At 41.0% G+C, this 18501-nt stretch overlaps 1 protein-coding gene across 2 annotated transcripts in view; it reads left to right on the top strand.

Annotated features, from left to right (window-relative positions):
* PDE6B (phosphodiesterase 6B) overlaps positions 1-18501 on the top strand; it is a 78401-nt gene that overhangs the window by 28499 nt on the left and 31401 nt on the right. For both annotated transcript variants that reach the window (XM_078148107.1, XM_021005421.2), the window contains exons 2-9: positions 3321-3473; positions 9486-9575; positions 10351-10491; positions 10636-10710; positions 11695-11759; positions 14657-14723; positions 15008-15055; positions 15247-15396. In XM_078148107.1, the coding sequence (XP_078004233.1) occupies positions 3321-3473; positions 9486-9575; positions 10351-10491; positions 10636-10710; positions 11695-11759; positions 14657-14723; positions 15008-15055; positions 15247-15396 (789 nt within the window). The remainder of the gene's footprint in view (positions 1-3320; positions 3474-9485; positions 9576-10350; positions 10492-10635; positions 10711-11694; positions 11760-14656; positions 14724-15007; positions 15056-15246; positions 15397-18501) is intronic.

Raw genomic sequence — 18501 nt, 5'->3', positions numbered from 1 at the left:
AAATGTATTAAAAAAGGAATGAACAACGAAGGGTTGGTTTTATAAAGTCTTCTTGTGCTGAGAGCCATTTTTCAAGAGAGACACCCAGTCTCGTTAGATTGTGAGCTCCTTGAGAGCAGGGACTGAGTTTTGCTCTTCTTTGTACCCTTAGTACTTAGGTACTGACACATACTTAATAAGTTGTAGGCTGGGCTTTAGTGCACTCTTTTTCAGTGCCTAGCACATTTCCAGTCCCTAAAAAAAGGCCTTGAACCTGGGGAGGGGGAATGATTCTGTTTTTAGGTACCCAGATATCTAGTCTGAGGATTTTGATAGCTATGAGGCAAATAGTGGAAAAAACACTGAATTTCACATCAGAGGACCCAGTTTCAAACCTTGGTTCACTTCTTACTACCTGGTTGACTTTGGATAACTTACTTAACTTTTCCAAATCCGTTTCTTCATTGTCAAATGAGGGACCTAGTCAGTTCTAAATACTATGTTATCATAGTATCAACCTATTTTTAAAAGTCTCTGAAGCCAAGCAAATGCAATGTATCAAGAAACTGTGCTCCATTACCCAGAAAAATCCAGTTTAACAGAGTTCACCTCCAAAGCTCATAAATGATAGCTCTTTCCACTCATAACATCTCTCCTAAAATGTGACTCACAAAATGTATCCAGTACTTAGAATGTAGTCTAACCAGAACATTGGATTGTAGGCCTACCAGCTTTCTCATTCTGGACATTGCCTCTCAAAAGTCCAAGTCACATTTTAAGCTTGGAGTCCACTTAAAACTTCAAGTATGTTTCTCATGAAAAAGTCTAAACTCACCTTCCCCATTTTGTATCTTTTTTTTTTTTAATGAGACTGTGCACTAATTATCATTCAATTTAGTATCATTTTTAGGAGATTTGACTTTATATTCCAACCTATTGGGATCTTACTAAATCATGATAGTCTCATCCAACACATTAGCTGTCTCTACCATCTTCATGCCTTCTGCAAATTTAATAAACATGCCTTCTATAATTTCATTCAAATCACAGATAAAAATGTTATCTTGATTTTCAATTCTCTGGTAATCATTTTTGTTCTTTTCTCCTTGATTTGAGGAGCATGCCTATTGATAGGGAAAACAGAGGCAAGACAAAAGTTTAAAAGTTCTACCTTCTTCATTATCAAGTATAATCATCTCATTGACCCTGAGTAGTAGTGTTAGGATGATACTCCAAAGAAATCAAATAAAGAGGAAAAGGACCCGTATGGACAGAAATATTTACAGCAGCTCAAAAACACTGGAAGTTAATGGAGTACCTACCAATTGGGAAACTGCTGAACAAATTATAATATATGAGTATAACGGAATACTACTGTGCCATAAGAAATGAAAAATTAGAAACCAGGTTTCAGAGAAACCTGGGAAGACTTGTATGAATTGATGCAGAGTAAAGTGAAACAGATACTGGATAGTTTACACAACAATAATAAAACTGTAAAAACAAACAACTTTGAAAGACTTAGGAACTCCTATCAATGCAACGATCATCTATGAATCCAAGAAACTGATGATAAAGCATGCTACCCATCTCCTAACAGAGAGGTTATAGACTCAAAATGCAGAACCAGGTATATTTTTGGAAATGGCCATAGTGGAATTTGTTTCGTTCAACTCTGCACATTTGTTACAAGGGTTTTACTTCTATTATTTTTTCAGTTTAAGGAAGAAGGTTGGAGGGACAGAAAATAAATGCTTGTTAATTACAAATATTAAAAAGTTTTTTAAATCACCTTATTTCTACATAAACTGGGTATCCACATTGGTCTAAATTATCTGTGAGAGCATCACTACAATTGTGTTCTCACAAGTTCCCCATCCCTCTTGAATCAACTTTCCTCTTAGAGTCTGAGGGCATGGGATACTATCCATTATATCTCCGAAGCCTGTGAAATCCACTCATGAAAAGTCGAGGGTTTGGGCCAGATTATACCCAGCTTTCCTCTCCTCTAAAAATTGGAGTGGTTGCTATTTCCCAAGGTTCTGGTCATTTCTACTTCAGTACCTTCTTGTTGGTCAGTATCATGTTCAGAATTACCATCCTCTTCATCACTTCCTCACCTTTGGAAGACAGCAATTATGATTAAGGAAAGTCACGAATTTGTCAGCTGCTCTGTTTTGGGCAGAGTTCCAACAGATAGTTGAATTGCCTCATCACAATTATGTCATGTCTCTGTGCCTGCTTTGTGTCAGAAACTCATCTTTCATTTCCTCCATTTGATCCACTTATCTGTAGTATACTCTCACCAAAGCAGTACTGCTGTTTCTCCTCCTTTTTATTTTCATTCAAGTGTTTTCCATCATGCTTCCTGCAAAATGGAATTTTTATATTTTTATAACATATATTGAGTGTTACCATGACCACAGTGGGGGAGAACTCTCTGTGGCAAAACACTGAAGACTGGTCTTTCTTTCCCAGGGCCCATTCTTCAAAGGGGAGATTTCTGTATAGGAGAATAGACAGAAGAGTCTCTTTCTCCCAAAGCCTATTCATCAAAGGAGGGCTCTCTGTGGAGGAGGATGCTGACATCCTTTTTTAGAGTCCACCCATCAGAAGAGATCTTTCTTTGGAAAGGATAATATAGACCAGCTTCTCTCTGTGTTCCAGGGCAATCCTCAGAGGAGAGTTCTGTGTGTAAGGAAATAAAATAGCTTTTCTCCGTCTCTCAGAAAAAGAGCTCTCTGGGCTAGCTGATTTTGTAACAGCAGATGAGGAGGATTTCCCACCTCAGGGTCTTCACTGTGAAACCTGCCCTTCCCAGTATCTTGTTCTGATCAACCTTAGGACTAAACTAGAAGAAGATGAAATCATTCTCCACCCCTGAGAGTCTCACCGATGAACTTCTTTGACTCCCTCAGTTCCACCAAGTTACTGGCTCTCTCCAATGGACATGTGCTTTATCATGAAATCCAAACACATGTACTTTGTGCTTGGAGTAAGGGGGGCAGTTTAGAATGAGCAATGTCAGGGTCTGTGGTTAAATATCAGTATGAAAGCAGGTGAATCCAGGGTCAGTTTCAGTCTGTTTCCAGAGTCAGGGGCCTGTGTGTGTGTGAAGAGTACAGTGAATCCAAATAGCCTGTGTAGGAATGGAACCTGTGATGGTTACATTGTTGGCTTGGTTCCATCCATGCCATTAGGCTCATATTTTCATTCCAAGGCAAGCTGACAGCAGGCTGGATAGACCTTAAAAAAGAGATAGCTTTACAGGACTTTATCCGGCATAACATTTTAAAAGAACCCGTGAATGTTGTTTAATTTTCCATTTCTTTCTTGTCCAGTGCCCCCACTTCAGCCCATTTGCAGATGAGCTCACTGAATATGTGACCAAGAGCATACTTGCCACACCCATCATGAATGGCAAAGACGTCGTCGCTGTCATCATGGCCATAAATAAAACTGATGGCCCTTTTTTCACCAGTGAAGATCAAGACGTAAGTGTTGGACAAACACACTATGTGTACACATGTCTCCGTGCGTTTGCTTATTTCTATATGCATACATGTATGTATTGGTGTACTGCATGTCTCCTTTTCTCTGTGTACATACCTATATACATGTCTGTATATATGCGTATGCATATGTACATGTCTCTATGTTTTTGTGTGCCTACATGTACACGCCTCTATATGTCTGTCTACATATGTTTTTGTGCATCTTTATACATTTGTACAACTCTGCCTACCCTTGTGTCCCAGTCTACACATATGTTAATGCAGCCCATTTACACTACTTTCTCTCAACCCTGTTGATTATTCTCCAAGTTTTTCTAGTGATTTTATTTCCTGGTTTGTGGTATTTCATTCTCTTTCATTATCTTCAGGCACCATAATATTCATGTTGGTAATTGCCCCTACTTTATAGCAACCCAATTTTACAGTTCCTCAGTCTCAAATATGATGATTTCCTTCTCTATGACAATTTGTAACCTACAGTCACAGTCACAACTTTGACTTACCCATCTCTTGGCATTTCACCAGTTCCAAAATTTGAACATTCATGAGGTTGTAGGTTTAGAGCTAAGAAGGGACCTTAGATGTCCTCCAGTTCAACTCTCTCATTTAATAGATGGAGAAACTGAGATTCAGAGAAGTGAAGAGATTTGTTCAAGGTCATACAGGTAATTAGTGGCAGAGCTGGGATTTGATCCTGTCTCCTGACTCTAAATTCAATGTACTTTTCAGGTACCACATTGAAAATCTACTCTCTGGCCACACCTTTATATCCTTCTACTTCTCCCACTATATCACTCACATTAAACTTACTTTTTGCTTTTATCTGACATTTGGTCCCTTAATTCATCCCTCTGTCCCAGTATCTCTTCCATATTCTTCCTTCCTTTGCCTCATTAATCATCCACCCCAATGGTTTATCACTCTAATTTCTCACTAACTAATCATCTAAAAAAAAATCTCTTGCTCTCCTCACTCTTTGCCTTTCTTCAACTCTGGATCCTGGGTAATTTCATTATCCAATTTCTTCATTCCTGTTCCAAGGCTGCTAAGTGTCACTAGAGAAAAATCATAGAATCAAGCTAACTTTGCCCACTACTAATCATTTCTCTTCATGCAGCTCAACATTCCTACTCTGATCACAGGGATCCCCTATGTCATTCCCTAGAGCTCCATTCCTAACTTCTTTCTTCTCTCACCCAACCTCTCCCTTGTATTCCATAATTATAGCAGATGACCTCCCCTCCTACTTAACTGAGAAGACAGGCCATCTGACTTGAGCTCCCTCAACTCTTCATCCATTCATCAAAATGCCTCAGAAGTATCACTATTAGGTTTCTGGGACTCCATTGACCAGTCATTCTCCTTGGGCAACTCAAACCTGAAGATGAGCCCAGCTGTGCCCATGATTTAAATACACTGTACTAGACAGAACTGGTTGCAACAGCTCTCATCATTGTTCAATCTACTGATAAATATTGTTGGGGAATATTAGCAACCAGGTCAAAAATCACTTCCCTCCCCACCCCACCATGAACATTCCCACATCAAGGGGAAGAAGCTCAATAGTAAATCTCTTGGCGCCAAGTTCCCAACCTCTGCTCTCCCACTGCATATTCACCTGGAACATGCCTTTCCTGAAGCTTTTGCTTTACCTACTATTCATACTCAGCTTTCATGCAATACCATGTGTAGGGGGTTGGAGGAGGGGCACCAGTCGCTCTCACTCTTCTTTATGAAGTGAATATGCAGACCACACATTCATTGCAACTTCTGTCTTTCCTTCCAGCTTACAATCACCACAATACCATATATTTCTTAATGGCCCTGAATACAATTTAAAAAGAGATTTTTTTTTTTGTGAGGCAATTGGGGTTAAGTGACTTGCCCAGAGTCACACAACTAGTGAGTTGTATGTCTGAGGTCAGTTTTGAACTCAGGTCCTCCTGACTCCAGGGCTGGTGCTCTATCCACTGCGCCACCTAGCTGCTCCAAAAATAGAGATTCTTAACCTTTTCTTATGTCATGGACTCCCCTTGGCAGTCTGGAAAAGCCTAAGGGCTTCCCTATGAATAATGTTTTTAAATGCATAAAATAAAATTTGTGGGATTACAGAAGAAACCAATTGTAGTGAAATGCATAGCTATGAAAAAAAATTAAATAATTTCAAGGAACCCAGGTTAAGAACCTTTGTTCCTTGGGGCAGCTGGGTGGTGGTGCAGTGGATAGAGCTCTGGCCCTAGAGTTAGGAGGACCTGAGTTCAAATCCGATCTCAGACACTTGACACAGAAAAAGTGGTTATAGGAGTAAGAGAAAAAGGAGATTTCAGCATCTCTGAAGCTCAGGACATAGAGTATATTCAGGGGTTTTCCTCTACTGTCAAAAGTTGTAGAGGCTAAGGGGAGGGGAGATTTTTTTTTTTAAAAAAAGACTATTGAATTTGGCATTTAGGAGCTTATTGACAGTCTTTCAGAGAGCACATTTGGTGATATCGTGAAGGTAGAACCCACATGGTCAGAGTCTTAGGAGAAGAAATGGGAGCATTGGGTGTAAGCAATGTTCACAAATCTGGTATCCAAATAAGGCAAAAGGCTGTAGGTAGAAAATAGAAAAAAATGCTTAGTTTTCTGTGAATAGAGAGGAGGATAAAGAGGGGGATTTATTTTTAGGAGACTGAGATGACTCTGAACCCAGAGAGGAAAAGACTCACATGTTACCATGTGCATGGGAACGTTTCCTACCCACTTCTCATGTAGGCAAAGATTCAAAGGATAGCAACTAATTACAATCATTGGAGCAAAGGTGGGGTTTTTTATTGTTGTTGTTGTTTTTTTATTTGCTTTGGCAATCAGGGTTAAGTGACTTGCCCAGGATTCTTCCTTGTCTCCTTGCTCCCTTCATATGGATGTTCCCCAAGGAGACTGTCCTTGGCCATCTTCTCTTCTTTCTGTACACTCTCTCCCTTTGCAATATTATTCACATTTATGATTTCAACTACTGCCTCTATGAAAATGATTCTCAAATTTATATCTCTAATCTTGACCTCTCTTCTGAGCTCCAGATCTGCAACTTAAGAGGCAGCATGGTGTAATGGACAGAGGACTGAACTTACAGTCAGAAAACTCTGAGCTCAAATCCTGCTTCAGACATTACTAGTTGTGTGACGCTGGGCTAATTAGTCACTTGACCTCTCTGGACCTCAGTTTTCCTATCTGTAAGATGAAGGGATTGGACTTGATGACCTCTAAGATCCCCACCAGTTCTAAATCTATGATCTAATGAATTTCAACTGTCTATAAGGTGATTGGTGATGTCCCATCAACACCTTGAATTCAACAAGTTCAAAACTGAGCTCATGATCTTTCCCCCTAAACCTGCCCTTCTGGCTTCACTTCTGTCTGTGATACCACCATTCATCCAGTGTCCTATGTTTGAAACCCTGAGATTATCTTTGACCCTTCTGTCTCCCTTGCCTCTCTTATAATAAGTTTTCAAGTCCCATTGATTCCATTTCTTGCACGCTCCCCCCATCCCCCACCCCCTAACCCCCCACCCCCACCACCATGTGCACATCGATTTCCCTCTGCTACTATCGTAAGACAGCATTTTCAAGTCACTACACATGTCTAGGTTGTTCTCTTAATACTCTTCTCTAGCCATTCTATAGTTTAATCAAACTGGATAGCTCACTGCCTTCCAGATGTGGCCCACATACCTGTTTCTTTGTTTCTACTCTTCCCTCTGCTTGGAATGGACTCCTTTCCTCCTTTTCCCTATTGAGTTTCTGTCCATACTTGAAAGTGCTATTCAAATGCCACATTCTCATATAGTATTCCCTGATCTCCTGGGACTTGTCTGTAATGACATGCCTTCCCCCTTGAATCTCACGTGCTTTTTTTCCCCCCAAACCTTCCCAAGGAACTTATTATGTAAGATTTAGTATAGTAGCCCTCTGCACTTATGTTTGATCTTAAGACTAGATCATCATTGCCATGAAAGCAGAGACTGTGTCTTATCTAAGCTTCATATTTCTTGCAATTCCCAGCAGATGCTTAATATAGATTCTCTACATATTGAATGAATGATGAGATGGATGGAATGGATGATCCCTCTAGGTATCTTGATATGCACAGACTGCACCTATGTCTGTCTGTACTTTTCTTTTTCTGTATCTTTGTGTGTGTGTGTATATGTACATACATACATACACATATGCACATACACAAATATGTATGTATATGCATATATTTGTGTTTGCATGTATGTATATATGTAGATGATAGAAATGCATATGTGTGTGACTGTATAAGGTAGCAAAAAGGGTTGATAGGCATCAAAGGCAGAGCCCTTGTCTTGGAGTCACACAACCTGGTACAAGTCCTGGCTCTTCCACTTACTATTTTTGTGACCCTGGACAAGTCACTTTGCCTCAGTTTCCTAATCTATAAAACAGGGATAATAATCTCCTGCCCAGCTCAAGGAGGGTTGTAGCAAAGATCAAAGGAGCTTATTGTATGTGAAAGTGCTTTGAAAACTGTAATGCACTGCCCAGATGTGAGGGCTTATTATTTTCTGTGCATCTCCAAACAAGTTCATATATTTCCATGTATCCCAAAGACATGTCTTTGCATCTGAGCTATGTGGTGAATTCTCCACTCAGTAACGTTTTCCTCCCAGTCCCAGATTCCCTGCTAATCCGAGCTCTCACAGTGAGAAGGATTACTTGCTTACAGTTACAGAATTCAGGGCATCCCTAGGGACAAAAATATTCCCCACAGTCCCAGATCCCAGGGTGACCTTGAAACCAAGACTGCTAACTCCTCCCCAGTATTTTTCTACTATGTAATGAAGAGCTGTAGAAGAATTATGTCATGTAGAATACATACTTTGTTTAACTCTTAGGAGCAATAGATGGGAGATATGGGGAGACAGATTTCAGCTCAATACAAGGGAAAAACCCTTCTTCACAATTAGAGCTCCTCAGAAATATATACCTGCCTCAGGAGGTAGTAGCCTCCCCATCACTGGATGTCCACTTCTAGATTTAGAGTTGAAAAGGGTGCTGAAGATCATTAGCCCCCTCATTTGATAGATGAGGAAACAGGCTCAAAGATGAATTGCTGAGGTCACTTAAGTAGTAAATAGCAGACCTAGGAATTAAACCAGTATCCCTGGACTCCAAATCCAGCAGTCTTTCCACTATAACATATAGTACTGGGTGATCATATAGTTCTCTTTTCAACACTAAGATTCTATTAGTCTAAGAAAGACTGTTATCACAACGGGCAAAAAGAATCCCTTTTTGACATCAAATCGATCTTGTAAGTAAGGGTGGGGTTGAAACCACTCTACCCCATTTTAGCTCTAATACCTTAACTGTTGTTTGGTCATTTCAGTTGTGTCTGACTTTTCGTGACCCTATTTGGAGTTTTCTTGACAAAGATACTAGAGTGGTTTGCCATGTCCTTCTGCAGCTCATTTTACAGATAAGGAAACTGAGGCAAACAGGGTTAAGTGACTTTCCCAGGTTCCCACAGCTAGTAAGCGTCTGAGGTCAGATTTGAACTCAGGAAGATGAGTCTTCTTGATTCCAGGCAGGGTATCTACCCTCTGTGACACCTACCTGCCCCATGTGGACTTTAAGGACAATTATATTGTCCCCAGACAGTAAATCAGCTCATCACTGTGAGAGAGTATTTCAAAAGTAAACAACGGGAACTCAGCAACATAAAGACAACATTTCCCTTACAAGATATTCTGCATTGTGTGCATGTGTTGGATTTTTTTTAAGGCCAACCAACTCCCCATGATGGCTTACTGAACCATGAGATATTGTTCATATATGAATTTATTCTGATCCTTGTAAGTTCAATGACACGGGTAAAATCTCATCTTCCTTTTGGGTAAGTATAATAGCTTTTTACAAAATGATCTATAAAGATCTAGCGAAATATCTTTCATAGCTTTCAAATTTTAAAACATCATTCTTTCAGGTTTTCTTGAAGTATCTGAATTTTGCCACCTTAAACCTCAAAATCTATCATTTGAGCTATCTGCACAACTGTGAGACTCGAAGAGGCCAGGTAATGAAATGATTGGGAGAACTCAGATCCCACCCTCCCCCTCACCTCCCTCCAGCCAGCCCAGGAGAAGGAACAGCTCCTTCCTTCAACCAATCCAAGAAAGTATTCTCTCTCTGCCCCTTTCCCCCTCCCTCTCCTCTCTAGATCTCTCTGTCTCTCTGTCTCTGTCTCCCTCTCCCTTTTCTCCTTCCCTTCCCTGCCCTGATACTTACAGGACCCTCCTCTAGTCCTGCTCTCCCACATTTCCAGTGGGGGAAGGGGAAGCATTTTATCAATCTATCCAAGTATGTTGGCCTTTTAGAGAAGACTGAACCCAATGGGGTAAAGTTCTCTTGTTGAAGGATCAGGTCCCATTCCTGGCTGGCAAGGTTGAGAGGAGAGAAAAAGAAAAATTCAAGATTCAGAGGGGTTTTTAATATACCCTTTATATCCCACATTGAGTGGAAACCCACTCACAGCAGGGTCTGAATCTGTTCCTCTTCTCCCTTTCCCAGATTCTGAGCTCTCCATGAGTCCAGCCTGGTTCTGCTACCTGTTCATTTATCTCAGTGTGTAACCACATGAGAGGCTGGGCACATAGAGACACTCTGTGAAGGTGGACTGGATCATTCAATTCATTTTCCAGCATGGGTCCCTTTTCTTCTTTGCTTTAGAAACATTTCCCATTATTTCCCATCTTCCCTGTTCCACCACCAGCCCTGCCCTGCCCCATGATCAAGTAAGTAGCTATAACTAACAGAAGTATGGGGCACAACTAGGGTGTTTTTGTCCTCAGGTACTGCTTTGGTCTGCCAATAAGGTGTTTGAGGAGCTTACAGATATTGAGAGACAATTCCACAAGGCCTTCTACACAGTTCGAGCCTACCTAAACTGTGAACGCTACTCTGTTGGCCTCCTGGATATGACTAAAGAGAAGGTGAGTCACATAAGGACTGAGAGTTCCATGACCTCCTCCAGAGCTAAGCACATGTCTCCTGCTGTCTCAGAGTCAGACTCTTTTCCTAAATCCCTCACATAAGTCTGTCCAGTATTAACCACAATGCCTTCCTCTGCCCCTTAGGAATTCTTTGATGTGTGGCCAGTGCTTATGGGAGAAGCTCAACCATACTCAGGTCCCAGAACTCCTGATGGCAGAGTGAGTTACTGAGGTGTCTCTGGCGGGAATCAGTACCTCTGGTCTTCTTTAGGTTTAGGACAAATCTTTGTGGGGGAAGGGGGAGAAAGAGGAGACCCAGCCAAGGTAGAGGCTGAGAGAGGTGACCCTCACCCTATGGGATCATAGCTGGGCCTGATGGTACAGCTCGGCTGTGCTGATGCTCACAATTTTGAGAGTGAAGGTTCACATGTAGGTGACTGGATTTGCATGGCTGGGTGTGTCATAATAGGGGTGTACAAGTGGAAGAGGGTTTTTAGGGGGCTGAGTATATGTGTATTTGCACTTCTGTGTCTCTGTGTGATTATAAGTATATATGTGTGGTTATGAATCTGAGTAGATATGTGTGTGCAGCCATGTAAGTGACTGTAAGAATATTGTGCGTGGCAAAGTATACCAGAGTATGTTTGAACTTTTGTGCTGGAGAGGGAGGCTGGATGTGTGGGTTACACACACATATGTATACAGATATGCATAGATATAAATATACATATACATATCTTCTTTTCATCTGCATATATTTTTGTGGCTCCATGTATGTGTGTCTTGTGTGTATGTGTGTGTATATATAAATATATATATGAATGTGACTGGGTATATGAGCATATGTATGTTAGGAGCAGAAAGGTATAACAGAAAGATCATTGAATTTGGAGTCCAAAGACCTGAATTAGAGTTCCACCTCAACTACTAACCCCTTGTGTGAATTTAGCCAAGTGACTTCCCCCTCTGGGCCTTGCTTTCTGCCCCTGTAAAATGAGAGGACTGGTCTAAATGACCTCTACAATTCCTTCCAGTTCTATGATCCTCTGGGGGTATGTGAGTGTTTGTGCATGGGTGCTCGGCTTCTGTTATGGTTGTGATCTCAAGATAGATTTACAATAGCCTTTATCACTCAGTGGGGCCCAGTAGAGAGCAAGACTCTGGAAAAACCAGTAACAATTTGGTGTCTTTTTTTTTTTAAAGGAAATCCAGTTTTACAAAGTAATTGACTATATCCTCCATGGCAAAGAAGATATTAAAGTCATTCCGTAAGTGAGCAGGCCCCTAAGGAAGTTGTTAGAGGTACAAATGAAGGCGAAATATCACGTAACATAATATAATTTGGTATAACAGCATGGCACCCAGAAACACAATGAAACAGTATAATATACTGTAACAGAATGCCTTTCACATTGTAGGCACTTGGTAAATGTTTGTTTGTATTAATTGAATCCTGTTGAACTGACAGGTAACACAAGTAAATACAATGGGAGGGAGATGGTTTTGCTCAGAAAAGGTCTTTGAAGACCCTTTCTTATGGAATATCACACAGACACACACACACACACACACACAGAGATACACACACACACACACACACAAACACACACACCATCTTGGCTAGCCCAGAACCCGTTGATGAAGAAACTGCAGGGAACATTTGAAGTGATGAAAAGAGAACAAGGGTACCCTCCTGATTCTTGACCCCACAGGTCAAGAATATCTCTAGATTTCCCCTAATTCTCCTCAGTGGCCCATTAGAAATCTGCCATTCAGGACTAGAGCTCAGTAAAATAGAAAGTGTCCCAGAAGGGGAATGAGACCTGGGGTAGTCCTAGCCCTCTCACTCATGACTTGTGTGACTTAAGCATCTACTTTGTGCAAGGCACTTAGGGGCATAAGATGGGTAATGGAATGCAATTTCTCAAGGAGCTTACAATCTATTAAGATAGAAAGACAAATATGCAAATAACTCTAATACAAGAAAATGTGGTAAGAGCAAAGGATAGGGTCCTAACAAAATGTTAGAAGGAAATTAAGGAGGGAGAAATAATTTTTAACTTAGAGGGAAGGGCAACAATATCAGACATATGGGAGGGCAAGAAGTCAGCAAAAAAGACAGAGGAGGAGGAGAAGCCAGGAAAGTAGACCTGTCGGAGTTCATGGAAGCCAAGGGTAGAGATGGTACCAAGAACTAAAGGGCAGTCAGCAGTATCAGATGCCACAGAGTGGTCGAGGAGAATGGGGACAGAAAGAAATCCATCGAAGCTCGTGTTACAGACATCACTGGGGGCCTTGGTGAAACAATTTCAGTAAAATGGTGAGAATGGAAGGCAAGCCATGAGCGGTTAAGAATTGAATGGATAATGAAGAAGTAGAGGCAATGAGTTTGGATAGATGGATGGATAGACAATTGGGAGAGAGAGAGAGAGAGAGAGAGAGAGAGAGAGAGAGAGAGAGAGAGAGAGAGAGAGAGAGAGAGAGAGAGAGAGAGAGAATCTGTGTATACAAATAAAAACAAGCAAGATAATCCCTGCCTTCAAGGAGCTTACATTCTAATGGAAAAAGACAACATATAAAGGGGAGCTGGAAAAGGAGCAGAAGGGCATGGTGTAAAGATTGCCAAGAATTAGTGTGGAAACCTGTTTCCTGGGGAGATAAGGCAAAACCTTGCCTTTCAGAACACAAGATGATTCCAAGAGTGCAGTCAAGCAATGGAGGAGGGGAAAGGGGACATTAGTTTGAGGGAGGGTCAGGACCAAAGAAAGGTCAACGAGACCTGAGCATGTTTTGCAAGCAGATGGGGAGGAACCAATGTAGAGGGAAAGACTGAAGATGTAGTTGATGATAGCTGGAACACTGTCCAAAAGGAGAAAGGGGCTAGCATGAGAATAGATGGAAGGGCTAGCCTTGGTAAGAAAGAAGGCCACCTCTAGGAGGGTAAGGATGGGAACATAGGAAAATGGGACACGAAAGAGTTTAGAATAGATGATGTTAATCATGTAAGGAAGAGTTCAAGGTCCCTTCTGAGGGTGGGGTGGTTTAATGGCTATACTAGTTGTCCTGGACAGTGTGACAGGAAATCAATTAAAGATGAATAGGAGGCTGATCAGGCAGGAAGGAGATCTAAATTCTTTAAGCCTTAGTTTACCTTTTTTGTAAAATGGAGATATCTCCTATGCCCATCTACCTTATAGTATAATAAAGGATACAAAAGAACTTTGGAAATTTTAATTCACTGAATATATGGGGGAAGGCATTTTGTTGCTATTTTGAATCTATGTTCAAATTTTGAATGGTTGTGTGACCCTGGGCAAATCATTTAACCCCTTACTACTCTAGGCAACCCCCTAAGACTATAAATTACAGAGACGGTGCCAATCTGCATTAGTAGAGGGAATTTCCCTATTTGGGAGTTCTAAGTTCCAATGAAATCACTAGTCCCTACACACACACACACACACACACACACACACACACACACACACACACACAGATATGTATGTGGCTCTAGATTTCAGCATCCTCATCTTTTCTACCTCATACTCAACTCCTAGGCCCCTTTGCCATCTCCCCCCTCCCCACCACCACCACCACATACACACACCAAAACCTCCAGACCTTCTGTGGCCTTTTATTCTAGTTGTACATGTGTGTGTATGCAACTCGTGTACACACATGTGTGTATGCATAAGCACATGTGAACCAGACCCTCCAATCCCATAGTGACCCATAACCTTCATAGCCCAGTTCCCACTGCACCATATCAGTGTCTTTCTTGCTCTTCTCCCCAGGCCTGGTTCTGATAGTGGCTCATAAGCAAATTGGCCAATCCACCCATTTTAATCCAATAGTTCTAGAAAGCAAAAGATTTGACTGGAGCTGAACTCACAACCCATCCTCAATCTAGTTCTATCTCATAGTCGTTCCTTGGCCGTGGCTGAATCCACGTCATCAAGACATGCAAAGACCGTCAACTTCCCTTGAATCCCCCCTCTCTCTCCATGGCCATTGCTACCACCTGTAGCTTCCATACATGCACATACATGTATATGTGTGTGTAAGAGAGTTTTTATGCACAAGTGTTCTAAAGTACGGGTATTCTCATGAATGAATTCTGAGTGTTAGGCTGGATAAGATGATTCTGCATTTCTCTCTTCCCCAGAACTCCCCCAGCGGATCACTGGGCACTGGTCAGTGGCCTCCCAACCTACGTAGCAGAAAGTGGCTTTGTAAGTCCTTTGGGTCATTCTAATGTCATTAGAAGCTTGAGGATGGTACACATGCTAGGCTGTTGGCACTTATGCTCAGCTATTTAAGGACATATCCATCTTCCCTCATCCTCCCCACTCCCCCCTCCTTGGGTTTAGTGAATGTGAATGTATTTGTTTATGCCCATCCATCCATTTAGAAGCATGATTGTTTGTGTACGAGGTTGTGGGTCAAGTAACTCTTTAAAATTCCATCTCATGCTGTAGCTGCTCCTGGTGAAATTATTTTTCTGATCCTTTCCCAGATCTGTAACATTATGAATGCCCCTGCAGATGAGATGTTTGAATTTCAGGTGAGTATTTGTCTGGTTGTTGATAAGAATTGCCTATTGTTTGAGGAAAAAATTGCTTCTCTTCAGAAGTGATGCACACAAAATTGTCTCTGCCTGAGAGGCAAGCCAGTGACGTCCATGCTTTCTATGTGACAAATTCCATAATAAAGTCCCCAAGTACTTGGTCATTCCTTGTTTCTGTCTTCACTTAGGAAGGGCCACTAGATGATTCTGGATGGATTATAAAAAACGTCCTCTCCATGCCCATAGTCAACAAAAAAGAGGAGATTGTTGGCGTTGCTACTTTTTACAACAGGAAAGATGGGAAACCCTTTGATGAGCAAGATGAAGTTCTTATGGAGGTAAAAACTGTCTTGGGTATAAGAACAGAACATTGCAGGCCAAAGTGTCCTGAGCACAGGAATGGACTTTCAGGAATCAGAGTGTTTTGGAAATGAGAACAGGGGGTTATAGGTCAAAGCCTTACAGGGATGGGGTTAGACCTTTGGGAGATAGAGTGTTCTGGGTATGGGAACATAGCACTGGGAACCAAAATGTTAGAGGGATGGGAATAGACCTTTGGGAATCAAAGTGTTCTGGGTATGGAAATGGAACTTCGGAAGCTAACATCTTTTCAGTTTAGAACTGGAGCATTGAAGGAGCTCATAATCCCTCCCTCCAAACCTGGTTAATCAGTGCATCAGGAGTTTCTTCCAACTCTTCCATCATTAGGTTGCCTGATTTGGTGGATACAACACAGTCCTGGGGGGGAAATGACAAGGAAACATCATGGAATCTTAGAGTTAGAGGGAAATTCAGAGGTTGACAGTCTGTACTTTAACAAGAACTCTTCCTCTGTAAGCACTGTAGTGAGGTGGGCAGAGCACTGGATTTGGAGTTGGAAGACATGAGTTCAAATCTGTAGCTTGTCATTCACTCTCTGTGTGACCTTGGGTTCTCTCAATTTACCCAGCTGTAAAATGAAGAAGTCGGCCTCGCTGACCCAAAATGCTCCCTTCTAGCTCAAAATCCATGAGTGGTTTTCCCCGGTGAGTGGTCATCCAGGCTATACTTGAAGACTTCCAATGATGAGGAATCCATTAACTCTGAAAAAGAAAGAGCCTGTTAGTTTTTGTTATTATTAATAGCAATCGTAATATATTACATAGTATATTTATAACTATGAAGTAGGTAGTATCAGTATGATTATCCATTTTACAGATATTAGGAAGATATTCCATCTATTGGCTCTAGCTCCTCTTTTAGGGCCAAGGAGAACCAATTTTTTCCAGCCCTTTTTCCACATGCCATCTTGTCAAGTTCTGGAAGCTAGTGAACATGCCCCACTAGGTCTACTGTTCTCTAATCTGAAAGCCAAACCATAGCAGGTACAACTTTGAGAATACACACAAATTGTAATGTTTCAGGATTTCCTTGACTGGTTTGGATTCAGTCAAAGGGCCACCCTTGAGGACCTAGAGGGCCACATGTGGCCTCGAGGCTGTAGGTTACCCACCTCTGGTAACCCTTCTATGGAGTGGTTTCTTGTCATCTCACCATTCTCAGAATTTCAAAGTTGGAAGGAATTTCAGAAGCCAAACTACAGCAAGTACAACCTCTAGAATACACACAGGAAATTGTAATGTTTCAGCATTTCCTTGAAGACTTTAATGGAGAGAGGACCTATCACTTTCTGAGGTGACCCATTCCACTGTTGGATAGCTTCAATCGACAGGAAATTTTTCCTTACATGGGACCAGAATGTGCCTCACTGGAACTGCCATTCGTTGCTCCTAGTTTTGCTTTCTAGGGCCAAGCAGAATAAATCGAATCCCTCTTCCACATGACAGCCCTTCAGAATGGACAGAGAGTTGGACTTAAGTAAAAGTGAAGTTAAACTCTGGCCTCAAACATTTACTAGCTGTGTGATCCTGGGAAGGTCACTTAATCTCTTAGCTTCAAGTTCCGTATCTGTAAAATGGGGATAATAACGACTACTTCCCAGGGTTGTTGTATCAAATGAGATAATACAGGTAAAGCACTTTGAGAATTTTAAAGTACTATGTAAATTACTAAATTAAAGTACTATATAAAATAGAAATTATTATTATTATTCTCTTCATGCTAATCTCTATGATGTTATTATTATCTTTTCCATTCTTTGACTGATTCTCACAACAATAGCATTTTTTTTTATTCCATGGCTTAATTTATTAAACACATTATGAAAATCTACATTCATATTTCAACTTGTACATTTACAGTCTAGGAGTTTTTTCCACCAAGATGCAATAAAGGCTTCCCACAGTCTACCTTCAATAGCACGTACTATGTGCCAGCCATTGCACAAAGTGCTTTATAAATATTATCTCATTTGATTCTCATAGCAACCTGCTATTTTATTATCATCCTCATTTTATAGTTGAGGAAACTGAGGCAAAAAGAGGTTAAGTGACTTGCCCAAAGACTTACAGCTCATAAGTGTGTCAGACTGGATTTAAACTCAGGTCTTCCTGACTCCAGGCCCAGCGCTCCATCTACACCACCTAGCTGCCTCTAGTGGCATGATTTCAAGGCTATTCACCATACTGGATGCCTGCCAGTTTATCAATGGCCTTTCTAAAGTGCGATGCCTAGAACTGAATAGAATACTCTAGGTGCAGTCTCACAAGAGCAGAGGTGTAACTATCACTTTCTTATTCCTGGAAGTTTTGTCTCTTGATGAAGTCTAAGATCACAGCATCTTTGTTAGCTGTGATATCACATTGTTCACTCATACTGAACTTGCTACAACTCTCGGATTGTTTCCAATTTTGTTTTTGCTTTGGTTGTTGTTTTTTTTTTTAAAATAGACATCTGCAGCCATGAATTTCATTTCTGCCTCTGTTCTTGGACTGTGAAATTCTGAATATCTCTACTGCTAGTCTTTCTACATTCTAGCTTTCTACATTTCTACATACTCTCCATGGTACCTAGCTTGGTGGACATACACAGGCACTTTTCTGTTTCTTTCTTGCTTTTAAATTTAAAGCACTTTTGATTAAGTTTGTAAGATTTCAGGTAAATGCAAACATTTATTTAGTTATTGTTGATTTTTTAATGTGAAATCCATTCCTGACTAAGAGTCTGGCATTCTTATATTTTAAGCCACAGGCCAGAAATCCAAATCTCATTTTCAGGCACTGTCTTCTTATCCAGTTATTCATTTCTCAAATTTGCCTTTCTCTTCTGAAATCTTTGCTTTGGATTAACAACAATGATGCAAACATTGTGCCTACTCTCCATAAGCTCCTAATTCCTTGCTAAAAACTCCTCAATCCTTAGCAATACTTCCTGGATTCCTTCTGGACGTTTTCTTTGTAGCCCTGTGAATCAGCAGAAGTGGGTAGTATTCATCAAGTTTGATAAGACTCCATATGTTCTCCATCACATTCTAGTTCTCTTAGGGAGGCATCCTACTTTGATAT

The sequence above is a fragment of the Phascolarctos cinereus genome, unplaced genomic scaffold (assembly GCF_003287225.1).
Source record: "Phascolarctos cinereus isolate Bilbo 61053 unplaced genomic scaffold, phaCin_HiC Scaffold_9;HRSCAF=440, whole genome shotgun sequence".
Classification (NCBI taxonomy): Eukaryota; Metazoa; Chordata; class Mammalia; order Diprotodontia; family Phascolarctidae; genus Phascolarctos; species Phascolarctos cinereus.
The sequence above is the reverse complement of the archived record's forward strand: the minus strand, read 5'-3'. Positions and strand labels throughout refer to the sequence as shown.